The sequence below is a fragment of the Mus caroli genome, chromosome 4, assembly GCF_900094665.2.
Source record: "Mus caroli chromosome 4, CAROLI_EIJ_v1.1, whole genome shotgun sequence".
NCBI classification, from domain to species: Eukaryota; Metazoa; Chordata; class Mammalia; order Rodentia; family Muridae; genus Mus; species Mus caroli.
The window spans coordinates 90,154,505-90,170,001 of NC_034573.1; the positions used below are offsets into that span (position 1 = coordinate 90,154,505).

Below are 15,497 nucleotides of genomic sequence, written 5' to 3' on the forward strand. Positions count from 1 at the left end.
ATCTGGAAGCAAAGAGATACATTGTGGGAGTTCCCAGGTCATAGCTCTGCAGAAAACCAGTTTCCATTCACACAAATGAAATAAAATGTCATGTTGCTCATCTCTGTGTAGAAGGACATAAAAGTCCCCAGACCAGTGTATGTCTGTGCCCTTGCTGGTCTCAGGGGAATGTCCTCCTTCTTGCTATTTTTAGCCACTCTGGTATTTTATCTCTAGTGTCTAGAGGAATATCTGGACTACATGGGTGTAAAGTATCTTTTTTATAATGAACAAACCCAAGTGGAAGATGGGACATGCCCCCCTCCCCAAAAGGCAGTCGAAGCTTTCCTGGAAACGTTCTTGATCCCTGCTTTTTATTTACTTGTCTTTAACCTTTTGGGGATGTCTGCGTAGATTTGAATAGGCTTCTAGGCATGCCACTAATGGCCAGCCTTGAGCCACACCTGTGGAGATACGATACCTGGACTTCTGAACTGGAAGCCAAAGCAGGAACTGACCACCAGTTCCATAAAGCAAAAAAGGATCCAAATGAATGTGGTGCCAGCAACTTGATCAGAAAAGATGAAACCAGAACTTGAATGCATAGGCCAAGGCTGGGTACCACTTCCAGAGACTTGGCCAACTGCACAAGAGCCTGCACAGGGTCCTAGAACTGCACATTTCCCCAGTGAAGCCTCCAGGAGAACGGTGGCTTAGTGTGCTTTCAAATATGCATCCCTTTCTTTTCCTTTTTTCTTTCAGCTCTACAAAGCGCCTCAAGTCTGTGGAGGATGAAATGGACAGTCCTGGTGAAGAACCATTTTACACAGGCCAAGGGCGCTCCCCAGGGAGTGGCAGCCAGTCCAGTGGATGGCATGAAGTAGAGCCAGGTGAGCAGAGTCATAAAAGGGAAAGAAATGGTGTGTGCGTGTGATTGTGTTGTCACGGCAGAGTGGTAGAAAGCGGAAGTGCATGACAGAATGTGTTGGCTCACTCATGGGCTGTCACCAGGACTTTGAGCCCACGTGCATTTCATTCTACTTTGTTCATTTGTTGAGCTGAGGTCTCACTATGCCACCCACTGTGGCCTCAAGTTCAAGGTTCAAGTGTTCCTCCTGCCTCAGCTTCTTGAGTTTTCTTTTGTTTATACACACACACACACACACACCTTTTTGGTTTGGGTTTGTTTTTGTTTTTCTTACTATACTCTATTATCCATAGGAAAAATCATCAGCTTTCCCCACTTTGTGGATAGCAGTGAAAAAGCAGAACAAGTCCCCTGTGCTGCATATTATAAGTGGACATTTATAACATGATAACACTTGGGGTTTTTTTCCTTTTTTTTTGTTGTTGTTGCTGGCTATCATCATAAAGACTACCAATTTTGTCTGTCTGCACCAACCTGAATACAGCCCATTGGTCAAACCTTGGGGCTGTCATGTGGCGGCTGTAGAATCTGGAGAGTGATTCTGATAGTAGCACTTTCTAGAGACCTTAATTGTCTGACTTCCATGGCTTAGGAGAATGGACTCCAATGCCTTCATCAATACAAGTCAAACTTTAATGTCTGACCTCCATGTGGCTGGGGGGAACAGGCTCCAATGACTTTGTCAATACAACTCAGATGAGTAAGAAGTCAGAGGGGTTTGAGAATCATCTGAAGCCCAGTCTTCGAGTCAATGACAGGGCTATGCGGTTATAGTCCAGACTCCATGACTTTCCTGTAAAACGCAATCTGACAGTAGTAATAGCTGTTTCAATGCTCTTGAGTATCAAGTAACATGGTCGGTAGTGTCCATTTAAGAATTATATCCAGCACAGAATTATATGGGGGCAAAAAAAGAACGAATTCTCTGACCATCCCTCCCCCACTACAGTCTCAGAGTAACTGCCTGTAAGAACAGACGGGCATCAAGAAAATCTTGGAACTAACCCCTCATCTTCAACTCTAACACCTCCCTCTCGTCCTCAACACTTTCTCAGTATACAAACTCTACAGCTATAGATGGCTTTATATGGCTATAAAGGAGCAGCAGAAGGGAGATTTTAGGGTGATGGACCCATCTGGATCCTGATTATGGAAGTTACCATAATTGATATAATGTCTGACATTCACAGAAGCACACGCCTCCTCCTTACGCTTGTCGCATCCTATCCTAATTAAAAAACAAGTAACAATGAAGTCCCACACCCTATTAGCTGGGTCCTTTCTCTTGTTCCTTTATGAAAATGTGAACGTCCCTGTGTGGTTCCCTTCTGCCCAGGGCCCTCCTGCAGCTCATCCGTTCACCCACTCAGTGCTCTTCAGTGGAATTTTCTGTGAGAACTCACAGGTAGATGAGGAGGCAGTGGCTTCTGCTTTCAAGGGATTTAGAGCAGATGTGGGATCAGGAGGGCAGTGCTGCAACCATCTCAGTGTTGGGTGGAGCACAGGGGTATGAGAACCTCTGATGTCTTCATTTTATCACATCACCCATGCAGCACTCCAGGTGTGGTCACTCTCAGAAGGCTACATGTCACATTTGTTCCACAGTATATCAGCTCACCTAAAGTGCCAGAGATATATAGCCAGACCAGGCAAAAACTCAAGTGCTGACTTCCATTGCCAGTAAACCATGCTCTCCGTGTATTGCTGATGAAAGGTACATTTGTATTAAAATCAAATAATTAAAGGATGGACAATATTTTGGGTCCCCTTTAAAGGGCTAATTAGTCCTAACCAATTTCCCTGCTTCAGTGAATCAGAATCAAGTATATAGGTGTGGTACATTTTTGCTGGAGTGCGATACTCACATGCTCCATGTATTCTAAAGCTGGCTTATGATGTTGATGGATATTGATGGACACAAAGCCCCTCACAGTGAGCCCAGCCCTCCCAGCCTGCTCTGCCTCTTCTCTGGCATATTTGGGGGCGATAGGGGCTGCCTGAACAGAATGCTTTGGCCTAGGAATTCTTTCATTTGAAGCAGTTTCTGTTCATGCCTACACATTATGACAAGAATAATGATAAATTCTAACATCTGTGTCTCTGCACCCTGTGCAGTCATCAGATAACTAAGTTTAATGGTTAAATCCTCTTTACATGGAGGGATTTTTTTCTTTCCTTCTTCTGAAAGAAACTGTGTTGCTGAAAGCATTGCCCATTGTCTTTTCTTGTTCCATTAAAGAAACATGTGATCTCATGGCATATACTTGTGGGGGCTGGAGAGCACAGTGGACAAATTTATATTTGGTCGTAGTCAGCATAGAAAGTCATAATTGAAACAGGGCCTGAGGGGACATTAAAACACAACTGAGGGATGTTGCACACGTTCATGGCGACTTTGGTGTCATTAGCTCACACCAGCCACTTTAAATGGATAATTTATGCTGCCAGATGGTCCTTTTTGGGGATTTTCCATCAAGCCCAATCCCCTTTTTGGCACAGAGAACACCTTTATGTTGTTCCCACACTTATCCGGGCCTCCATAGCTTGTCCCCAGGGGTACAGTTAATTAAATGGGAGGCTTTTAGTAGTTCACTCATGTAAATTGCCTTCAGAAATATGTTGGGAATTATGTATATCCCAAATGCGTGGACAGCCTGCTCTTGGGATAATTCTCTCAAACAAGTAAGAAGGGCACTGGGTTTATGCTTCTGATGTGACACAGAAAGCAAGGATGCACTCATGCCCCCCTCAGAGAGCCTGGCATCTAGGGGTCTGCCCTCACTGGGTTTCTGGGACTGCCTAACTACAGTGGCCTGTAAATGACAGAAAGGGAGCCAGGCGAGACATCCTTGAACGACAGGAAGATGTTGGAAAGTGAAACAAATGGTCCAGACATCTAATAAACGACATGCATAGTTTTCAAACATATTTCATAGTGTCCCGTTCCTCATTAGTTTGTCTCTGCACTTTTGGTGCACAGGAAACAATGCTCCTTTCAAACCCTAGGCAGTCTTGGGCTGGCTCCTGTCCTCCTGGTGCTATGTCTGTTCCTCCACTTGGTTCCATTTCCCAGCTCTCTCAAAACTTGGTTGGGTTAGATCTATATCTAGTCATGCACTGGGATATGAGCCCTGGGAAGCTATCCATCAAAAATCACATACTATCAATGGCTGTTAAGCTACACAGGTGAAAAGTTACCAGTGAGCCAAGGATGCAAATGACCAGGAAGGAAAGCTGTAGGCAGCACTTCATTGGCCGAGGCAAAGTTCTGGTTGCACCTGAGAACCTACAGTGCATCAAGGTTGTTTTTCAATTGATGCCAGGTTGTTTGTTTGTTTGTTTGTTTGTTTTGAGAACAGCGCACTGATCGTGTATATGTGTCCAGGATCTGTCTTTCAAACTAAAGTTGACTCCAGAGTCTGAGTTTGCTTCTTTATTTGACCTTTATAGAGTGACTACTTATGCTAATATTTCAAGGTCTTGTTTTCTAGACTCACGTTTAAGTTTAAAAAATCATAATAAAGATAGTAAATAACTCAATAGAAATATCTGAAAATTCCCTATTTTCCTTATTTTGACCTCTTATCATATAACCTAGGTCAGGGGGGAAAAGATATGGCCTTCTAAATACACAGAGAAGAGAATATATAAGCAGAGTATTAACCATTAATGGTGAAATATTTGCTGTGTCATCCATAAAATCCAATAATCCTCAGCCTTTAAGACTTGTTTAAATGCTATGTAGAGAGGCCCGTAGTGACCTAAATAGCTGCTGCCCTTGTATCCAATATCTCCTCCCTCGTAGACCCTCTTGCCTTGTCCAGGCTCCATCTATCTTTCTCCCCTAGAATGTGTACTCCATGAGACTGTGACCTAGCCCATCTTTTACATGGCTATATCCTTAAAACCCTCAACAATGTGTAGAACATAATAGATGTTCAATAAATATTGACTGAATGAGTGAATGAAGCAGAGAGATGGGAGCTTTCTTATATACCCAGAAGCAGCATTTGCTGCCAACAGTCTTCTAAAAAGTGGTATTTCCTATATTTTAAACCTTCAGGCTTCCAGTTAAATCTAATTAATAGCAAATCGTAGGAAGGATAATGGCCATTGCTCAGCCAAGCATCTCATTGATCAGGAGTAGGACCCTGAACTGCATTGCAACTACCCTTCTCCTTAACGGATATGATACGTGATATAAGATGATAATGACACACTTAATGATATGGATATCTCAAAATAACCAAACATAAGAAGCTTGCATGTCCCTATGACAAAGAAATGGTAAAAGCTTGAGGTGACTTCCTGACTCCATACATCAAAACACCACACCCTACCTCCATAAATATGCATAGTTGTTCATCAATAAAATATAAGTCTATATTGCTTAAAAGAAAATTACAAAAGGTAATTCATGATGTGTGATGAATGTATCATGATCTCAACAGTGATCTCTTTTTATAGGGTGTTTTATACAGTTTAGATGATCTCTCTGCTTCACTAGGGTTGGAAATTTCCACTCTTCCATCTCCACTTTTCTCTTTACAATCATATGTAAGCACCAAGCCACTATCACCCGAAGACCCAAACCTTGTACCCCAGGCCGTGTCTCAGCAGTGCATCTGAGACCACCCAGACCTCAGCTGTTGAGGCTGACGTCATCTATAGCACAGCTGTGGCAGTCACTGGACTTCAAATGTTATACTCTCAAATCCTTCTCCCTATGTTTAGCAGCAATCTCTTAAAAACTTTCACAAAACGGATGGAAACACAGCCATTTCACATGGATCAGAGATCACATACTGGGCAAACCTTGACCCTCAGTCCAGTAAAGAAAATCACCCCCTTCTTTCTCCTCCTCCCCTATTCCCTCACTCCCTCCTTTCCCCCATATAAATGCCTCTGCTCATCTTATACTATAAAGTCAAATCAAGCCATGGCTTTTACCAAGAGTCACCTGTGTGCAGTACTCTGAGGTAGATCCAGAAACAACTGCACTGAGGACCTGTCTCTAAGGCTAAACTTGAGAGGTTAACTACTCTACCTAAGATAGCCCAGTCCTGTCTCTGTCTCTCAAGTCAAGACTATCAGCTGAGCTGATAGAAGCCAAAGTCCTTTGTAAAATTAATCTTCTCTAATCATGTGCACTGTTGGCACCAGGATCATTGAGGGGACAGACCTCACCCAGCTGATGGTAGTTAAGAGAGCTGTAAATCTCGGTGGAGAACTAGGGTCAGTTTCTTTAAAAAGCAGCCAGTAAGCTGGATTCAGGTTAGAATCCAGCTGAGAAACGTTCCCTAACTTGAAAAAGTCTAGCCTTCCAACCCTTAGAACAAATAAATTGAGAATGCCTTCATCCATATGTCTTCTCAGTATGGGCAGTTCTATGGCTGTCTTGTGAACCTCCCTTAGGTTCTCTGGGTCCCAAAACTAGAGGACTCTGCAGGCTGTCTGCTTGCACAGCCTCAAGATTTGAGGCTGCCCTGCACTGAGTGTGTCACTCAATGCCAGCAGATCTGAAGGAAACCTAATAAGAAACTTTAACTCTTACCCATGGAACCTAGTACTATGTTTGCATGTAGGATTAAAAAGCCACTTAAAACCATGTGTCACTATGTGCCGTGGCGTATGTGAGTCCTCCGCTGGCGAGGTAGAAGCAGAACGGTCAGGATCATCCTTCTACTTGGCTACACAGTGACTCCAAGACCAGCATGTGCTAGATGAAACTCTATCAAAAAGCACACAAACCATCTAACGTGAACGGTTGGAATGTTCTCCAATAGCAAGCCATTCAAAATTCTAATGCACTAAATTGTGTGTGTGTGTTATATGTACATTATCTGTATATGTTATATACATTATAAAACTATTAATAAGCAATTGTGCCAGTCAAAGTGATGTAAACTCCAAACAGTTAAGTGCAAGACTTGGAGTCAAAATTGAGTAAGTAATACATTTAATTGCAATTATTTTTAAAATGCTATCAGAGATGAACTTCTTTCAGGGATAAACTTATTTCCAGATTAATTTGATTTTATTTTTAAAGGTCTCAAGTATGTCCTCTTATAAAAAGTTATTAAGTAGGTAAATACACTTTATGTGTTTTTAAATCATCTATGGAGGACTATTTTGACAGTTAACAGGTGACCCCAGATTTGCAGAATGAGGCCTTGATAGCTATAAGCACAGTTGAATTCTGAAAGTAGCATTGGCTCATTGCAGCTCTGTAAACCATGTATTAGAAGCTAGGCATGGTGGTGCACATCAGTAATTTCAACATCTGGGACACTGAGGCAGGATGCTTAAAAGTGCTAGGCCAGCCTGGGCTACCTAATGAAACCCTGTCAAAAATCCCGTGTTGTGATTGTTCAGTTTCCCACACCTGCCAATCCTGATTTGACTGCCAGTAGCCACTCTTTGGTTTCCAGAGTAGTAGAAGTTTACCAATGCATACTTGTAGCTGAGGCATATAAGAGGCCCATTATAGGGGCTGGTAGAAAGGCTTCAGACTGGTGACAATAGTCCATTGATCACAGGCACTCTGCAGCACTAGCATAAATTAGAGGAAATGATTAAATCTCCCACAATCCCCTGCAGTAATGGAAATAGTCACCGTTACAGAACACTGCCGTGGGATCAATGCCTTGGCTTTTCTTCTACATTTAGGAACAGTGGGAAAGCATCATTTGTGACAGCGTTCTCCCACCATTATCTCCTTAGTATTGGCACCTGCTCATTAGAGAATGATGTGCCAGCGAGCACCAGTAGAGTAACAAGGGTCTGTTCTTAATGACCCTTACCAGAGAATTTTCACCTAAATAAAGCGTTACAACAGAAAAGCTCCATTACAAAATGAGTACTCTCATCACCCTTCAAGAATATCCCTACCTTCCCATCAGGGCTCATTTCCTAATGTCAGAAAATGCTCTAAGCCAACCCTTTCTATTAAACCCTAAAAGGTTATACAGAAGAAAGATGTCTTTGCACATACACATACATGCTGTATTGTGGGTCACATAAATATATGACAAAGAGTGGTCAACAAAATTACTGGTTATTTGGTTGGGTTTTTTTTTTCTCCCAAGCTTGTTACAGTACCTGGTAATATGACAGACATTCAATCAATATTTGTTGAATAAATAGATATGAAGCTGGCGACCACGTGTGTCCTATCATGTCCTTTGAATCTGATCAAACACTTTGACATCAGAGTGCTGAGTGCCTGCCTCTGATGAAGGAAGGAGAGGAGCCTCTTTGCCTTTGGAGAACCCAGGTGCACAATTTTGTAAATACAGAAACTCCCAAGAAAATTAATGCTGTGTTTCAGTTGGTCTTGTGTAAATAATAAATTACCCAAATCACCAAATCCTTTAATTTCATGCTTAAAAATGGGGTTATATAAATATTCTAGGATAGAATAAAGACAGAGCCAGCACTGATTGGTGAGGCTCACTGTGAACTCTTCTCTCCCTTTTCCTGTCACCATGCCCAGGTAGTAGTGGCTCAATGTGGCCCGGACTTAGCCTAGGGAAAGGGGGAGCATTAAAGGAAACTCCACTCTGACCACAGCAGCCTTTGCAGGCTATCAGAGAGGAGAATGATAAGAGAAAGACCGAATACTTTTTAAAAACAGGGAAGTAGACATTAAGAGTTAAAAACCTTTAAAAAGTCTCATCTCCTGCCATAATCAAACCTGCAAACTCTGTAAGCTGCTCCAGATTTTCATTTCCTGGGAGAACATCAAACAATGATAGGAAGAAAACAAAAGCTACCATTGATTGACTTTCCACCATGTGCAAAACACTGTGTCTGTCACAATCTATCAGATGCCTTCTGTATACATCAAGTATACTTAATAAGCTGTAGACCTTCAGTGAAATAGTGCATATGTCTTTTGGTGAATACTTGAAAAACTTTGAAGTGTTACGAGAAGTGTGATACTATGTAATTTGATGGCAAACACATTGTACACCTCTGAAAGTATGATGTGCAAAGCTCTGTGCAAAGTCGAAGACGAAATAGAAAATTAAGAAAGTAGATGCTGGCCCTAAGAGACTAAACTCACTAGGTTCAAAAGGCATGAATAGTTAAGTCAGTCAGGAGACTAATGGGGTATGGAGGATAAACAGCATCACAGTTTGGGGGTTTACTGATTGGCCTGGGCCACAACCTTCTGCTGCACTTGTTAAGAAGCCCTCCCATGACTACCGGGGCAGCAGTGGAGCCTGGTCCCTGTGTCCTTCTCTTCCCAACAGGCAAGTATCTCCTGCCCGACTCCTAAAAACCATGTAGACATCATGCACTCTAGGAATCCCACAGGAAGAATGTGAGCTGCGACCATCCTAAGCTAGCAAAAGACATCATCCCTCATACAGACCAAAAGCTCCCTGTCTTAATAAACCACAGAGTTTTGACTTATGGATGTACAAAGGATAGGCAGATAGAGGTACATAATAGATCAGAATTATTTCAGATATGATATTTTGCATGATCTGTTAGATATTGTTAAAATTTTCTTGAACTAGTACAAGGTAGTTTAAATCTTTCATATAAAAACTAGACAAGGTAGTTTAAATCTTTCATATAAAAAGAAAAAAACATCTCTTTAAGTAGTGATCTTATCTTCTCGACTGTATGAACATAATGCAGATATGAACCAGGCCATAATTTGATTAATAAAGAAGATATATTGGCTAATACTTTTGTCGCTAGAATGCTGCTGGAATTTTAAACATATAAGTGTTTCATAAGTAACAGTGGTAGCTAACGGCAGCACATATTATTCTCAACTATATATACACATACTTACATACATCATACATGCATGCATGTGAGCATACATGTGAACATACATGCATACATATATATGTGTTTATTTCACATATACCCATTTAACTTGTTTAAAGAGATCAGATCCCAGATCACTTTTGGTAGCATTTACAGGCTGATTTCTTTCTCATTTACCTCTTGTTTCTCTACCACACTAACGAATTTACTTAAATATTAAATGATTGAGTTTAATGCTGTAGTTTGTGTAGAAATAATAAGAGCTACTGGTGCTTTTTAACAAGGTGGTTCTTTAATACTCCAGAGCAAGAATCTTTTCCGTGAGGAATGGGAAGAGAGGAGGAAGTCAGTCTGTGGACCCATCCAGTCCTGTCTCTGTTTGGGGTGTCAGCTTCTGATGGGCCTGTGTGCTCGACCCCTGTTTTCCTGTAGACGATTACAATAATTCATCCAACTCATCTGTCCACTGGCTTCAGTTACATCATAAACTCATCAATTAATCAAAGACATGGCAACCATTTGGAGATGATGGGTGAAGTGCGTCCTAGGAGATTCCGGGAAGTGCTCCCATGCACATAGTAAATCAGAGACCAGTCCTGATAGATTCCTGAACAGCAGTCCAAGTACTCCAATGGAGAGGGTTCCCTCTAGCCCTGATCACAAAGTATGTCTCTCAAATGAGAGGCGGAAAATCAAGCATATGAGAATCCCTTCATTTTACAGCATCTCTTAGAGATGAAAGATTAACCTGGAATGGAGATGATGTTGCACATTAAAAGCAGTTCCTTGCTGTGACTTCCCAATACCAGAGTTAACTTGTATTTGATGCCTGTCAGAGTACATTGTCTGCTCTTCAGTCACGTAATGAACAGCATGAAAGAGTGTTAGTGAACATGCCTTGCTTGCCTTCAGCACACCTGAGGCTCTTACATAAGCCACACTGTGTGTTCTTATGCTCAACTTGGTGCCACAATATGTGTAGGATCAAAAGAAGTAAAGAAAGTTGAACGTGTTTCAAGTCCAGTTATGATTTGATATCTGTTATTTTGTGGTGGCGACACCTGCTTCTAATTTGAAAAGTACTTTCTATCCGTGTGTGTGTGTGTGTGTGTGTTTGTTTTCTTCAGAAATTTTATCCTCAAGAGACTTAAGTAGTAATTTTTCTCCTTTGGTGTGCTTGCATTTGTGAGTTTATCTATCAGCACTGAAGGCTTAGGATGCATTTAGTTAATAAGGGAAAACCTTTCATAACACAGCTCTATTAAATTTAGTTTACATAAGTTTTTGTCCTGGCCACACATTAGGAGTTTGCAGAGAAATTGTTTGTTACAGGTCACTACAGTTTTGAGTTACATGATGGTTGTCTTGAGTTGACTAACAACAGAGTTGGAGATAAATTTGAACAGAGCAGGAACTACTTAAACCCAACACTCATATTTAGCTGTTTTTCACCATCAAGAGCAAGTGAAAAGCCATTGTCATGTGCCTCTGAGTGGAAGAAATGATGGAGGAGGCTGGCTTGTCTTCTTTGACACATGTAGTAGTCACTTCATTGGGGTATAGCCACTTGTAGTGCCCAGTGTCATTTGCTTTGTTTTTTTAGCCTGTATAAAGACCTTTCCCTCACAAGTGCTGGATAAAGTTCATCCCATGAGTAGAAAAAGCTGTGAACGCTGGTGCACAGCTAGCAACCCATTCTGATTAGCCTGTGGGGAGTTGTCTGCTTAAAATTGGAGCCTTGTGTTGAGTTTCCAAAAAAGGTGTGAATGTGAAAAACAAGTGCTAAATCATGACTCCAGAGAAAATGTCGGCCATGAGCAGTTTTTAGTTTAAGCAGAAACCAAACTTTAAAATTTGGATAAATAAGACAAGTTGGGGGAGAGGGTGAGTCACTCACTCCCGAATCAAAGCTTCATGGAGAAGCAAGTTTCACTGAACTTGAATGCGACACTCAACAGAGACATTGATTGAATGGAACTGACTCATTTTCTTAATTGATATGCAAAGCTCTGCCAAGCATTTACCCTTAGTGTCAGATAAGTAATTTTTAATAAAATATTTCCAAGACATGAAGACAGTTAAGAAAACAGCACGGTTTTTAATAACTGCACTCGTAAGTAAACGGATCTATCATTATGTTGTCACAAAGAATGACAGAGAGCAGAAACATGCTGCTGATCCCTCACAGATAAGTGTGTAATGTAATTAGACAGACACCCTTCCTCTGTTGAATGCAGCATTAATCATTAGAAATGCAACTCGCTCTGTTTGATATGTCACTGTTGTTAGAAAGGAAAAGCAAGCCAGGGAGATGTGTGCTGCAGTGACTCATGTATTTGTCTGATGGGTATCAGAATTCCTCTTGATTGTTGAATGTGTGAATACTGCCAATAATTCTGTGGCATTTTTGCATGCATGAAGGTGTATTTGATATACAGTGCTTTGTTTTGTTTGCAAAATATCAGTGTCGTAAGTATTCTTGAACTCAAAATATTTTTAAGCTTTGAAATGGTCTTTGGGCTCATCCAAAATGATGGCACAATGTATAGTCAGATTTTCCTTAAAGGGGTGGGCTAGAAGTTGTATGCATTCAATAATGGTCTAAGACAGAAACTTTCTGTGAAAAACCCTTCTGTGTCCAAATGACGAAATGCATTGACTTTCTCCAACATTCATAAACACCGACTTTAAAAAAAAAATCCATTTTCTTTTACCATAGAGCTCCGTCTTGAACTGTGAATTGCTGAATAGTTATAAAGGGTTATCAGCACAATTTACTGCACAAGTGTATCTTCCGACTCTCTCAGTGACTCAAAGGCCTTTCAGGGTACAGATGAGGGTTATTGAAGGATGGCAGGCAGATTTCACTAAGTAACAGGTGGAGGTCAACATACTTTATTTGTGGGGATGAGCAAGAACAGAGACGAAGCATCAAATGCTTCGCCATAATAAGGTTTAGCAAGAAAACGCTGACTGTACCAAGCTGAGATTCTCGCTGACAGAACCTTTTCTTGTGTTTATTACTTGATTTCACAGTTCAAGCAATTTGGAGAGGCCTAAAATTATATTCCCTTTCCCTTATGAAATGTTTGAATCAGCTTCAAATTTTTCACTTCAAATAAAGTGATAGGTGCTTTCCATGTGTCCAAGAGATGTTAAGGTAAATAGAGCCCTCCTGCTGCCATTACTCCCTGCGTTCTTCAGATTACATTTACCAGTGGAACTCTCAAATCGCAAGTATTTGATCATGGTTTAAGTGGCAGGTAGGGGCATGTTTTAATAAACACTAAAGTTCACATCGCTGGGGCTAGGGCTATTTGCTCAGATAAAGCATCAGGAAGGATTTTGATGAAGCATGAGCATTGTGTTGCCTGTGGCTTCATGGAGGTGAGAAGAAAAAGCCTTTGGGCTTGCCACCCTTTCAGATTTGTGCACAGGCGTTGCTTTTAGAAAGCGCACATGACCTTCACGTATACCACAATAGCATCCAGAGAAGCAAAGTTGCCACTGCTGTCCGAGAGGATGAGCAGGCAGGAAGTTAGTTGCCACTGCACACACAAGAGCTGCCCCATTGAATGGTCACCTCAATGCCAGCACATGCATCTCTCTGCCCTGGGAGGTGCTGTGACCATCAGTCACACACGACTCTGGACACCTAAACTGTGGCGATGCTGAGTGATGGAGTCTGCAAATGAATGCATGCGCTCTGGAGTAGCTTCATGTGGTTGGCATCTACCACACTGGACAAGGCAAATGCAAACCAAACACAGGTGTGATTATTGAATTTCACACCTGTATATCTAAGCAGAATGAATAAAATGTTTTACCATGTTACACTGATTTTTTTTGTGGGAAAAATAATCGTTTGTTTTTCTCATACTTTTTTTTTCTTTACTCACAGTCCTGTGAATGTGAGTGATTGCTGTGTTGAGCCAATGCTGGTCCATCCCATAACATGTGGTAGGAAGAAAGACTGGGGCCAATGGGATAGGTAGAGAATATACGATCTCCTGGACATATATACAAGCAGGACACACGGCCAGGTGGTGGTGGCTCACGACTCTTAGAAGAGTGATGTACTGAAAGGAGGAAGAGCTTTGGCTGTGCATGTTCAAATCCTGGCTTCTGTACTTACTTAGCTGTGGCCCCTTGCCTTCTCAGTCTTTACCCCCAAAGCATCCTCTCTCTGAGCCAATCTTGAACCTACTGGACTATTCCCAAGCATGCCTGACTTGCACCCACCTACAGAAAGTTCTCCATGCCTCCTTCCTGCCCTTATATGTGGCAGACCTAGGCTATTGTTGTGCTTTTTGCAAGTTCAATTACCCATGATCCTTTGTAGGATCATCAATTACCCATGTAGGATCATCAATTGTAGGATAATCAATTACCCATGACCCTCTTGGAGGCTGACAATCCTTTTACAGGGCTCTCAGAAGACCATCAGGAAACACAGATATTTACATTGCAACTCAAAGCAGTAGCAAAATTATACTTATGAAGTAGCTATGAAAACAATGTTATGATTGAGGGAGTCACTAAAGTATGAGGAACTACAGTAATAGGTCACAGCATTAAGACGGTTGAGAGCCACTCATACAGACCAGCCTCACAGCGTTTGGGGAGCTCGTCTAACCCGCTTCATCCTGAGCTTAAAGAGCAAAGTAGCTTGTGCATTTATTTTCTCTCAAACACTCTGTTGTTATAAATGAGAGTCGCTGAAACTCAACTTCCTGTGTCAGTTATGGCACTTTGAAGAAAGGAATTTGAATTTCATGCCCCAAACTCCAGCCATGGGCATATGAGACAGTTTCCTATAGACTGTACCTGGGCAACTGTTAGAGAAAAATGACAGCTCTTCCATGACGTAAGCAGGGGCACTCCATTGCCTTGGTGTCCTTTTAAAATGTCTGTCCAGGGACTGTAGGAATGGCTCATTGGTTGAGAGCACTTGTTGCCCTTGAAGAGGACCTGGGTTCAATTCCCAGCACTCACACAGTGGTTCACAACCATATATAAATCCAGCTCCAGGGACTCCAAAGGCCTCTCCTGACTTCCACCACACAAGGCACACATGTGGTACACATACATGTACTCAGGCAAAACATCCATACACACAAAATTAATTAATTAATTAAATGGAAAATTTAGGTTTACGGTTTGCCCTCCCTCAACCCCAATGCTCCTATAATTCCTGAAAGTGGCCCTTGGAGGCTTCTTAAATAATGAAAACTTTCTAGTGCCTGTAGCAATTCCTTCCCAGCTTCTACTGTGGAGTTCTTGATCAAAGTCTAGGGTAAAGCCCATAATCTGGGGATAGAATAGTTAAAATCATGATTCTCCTATTTTCTTTTTTCATTACTTAAAGTAAATCTTAATTTCTCTAGGAGAACTTGAGAATTAATGAATTAAATATCATCTAATCTTATTTGTTTTTTTTTTTAGTAGCGTTAACTGTCCTGCTTCCTATCCATACATGTATATTTAAATATATATAACAAAATTTACTATTTTTTTTAATTTTTAATATTTTTATTACATATTTTCCTCAATTACATTTCCAATGCTATCCCAAAAGTCCCCCATAGTGCCCCCCACTTCCGTACCCACTCATTCCCATTCTTTTGGCCCTGGCATTCCCCTATATTGGGACATATAAAGTTTGCAAGTCCAATGGGCCTCTCTTTCCAGTGATGGCTGGCTAGGCCATCTTTCGATACATATGCAGCTAGAGACAAGAGCTCCGGGGTTCTAGTTAGTACATCATGTTGTTCCAACAATAGGGTTGCAGATCCCTTTA

The 15,497-nt window shown here is 41.4% G+C and overlaps 1 protein-coding gene across 4 annotated transcripts in view; it reads left to right on the forward strand.

Annotated features, from left to right (window-relative positions):
• Positions 1–15,497, forward strand: part of Nfia (nuclear factor I A) — a 321,691-nt gene that overhangs the window by 247,212 nt on the left and 58,982 nt on the right. For all 4 annotated transcript variants that reach the window (XM_029476037.1, XM_029476036.1, XM_029476038.1 and 1 more), the window contains one exon: positions 742–869. In XM_029476037.1, the coding sequence (XP_029331897.1) occupies positions 742–869 (128 nt within the window). The remainder of the gene's footprint in view (positions 1–741; positions 870–15,497) is intronic.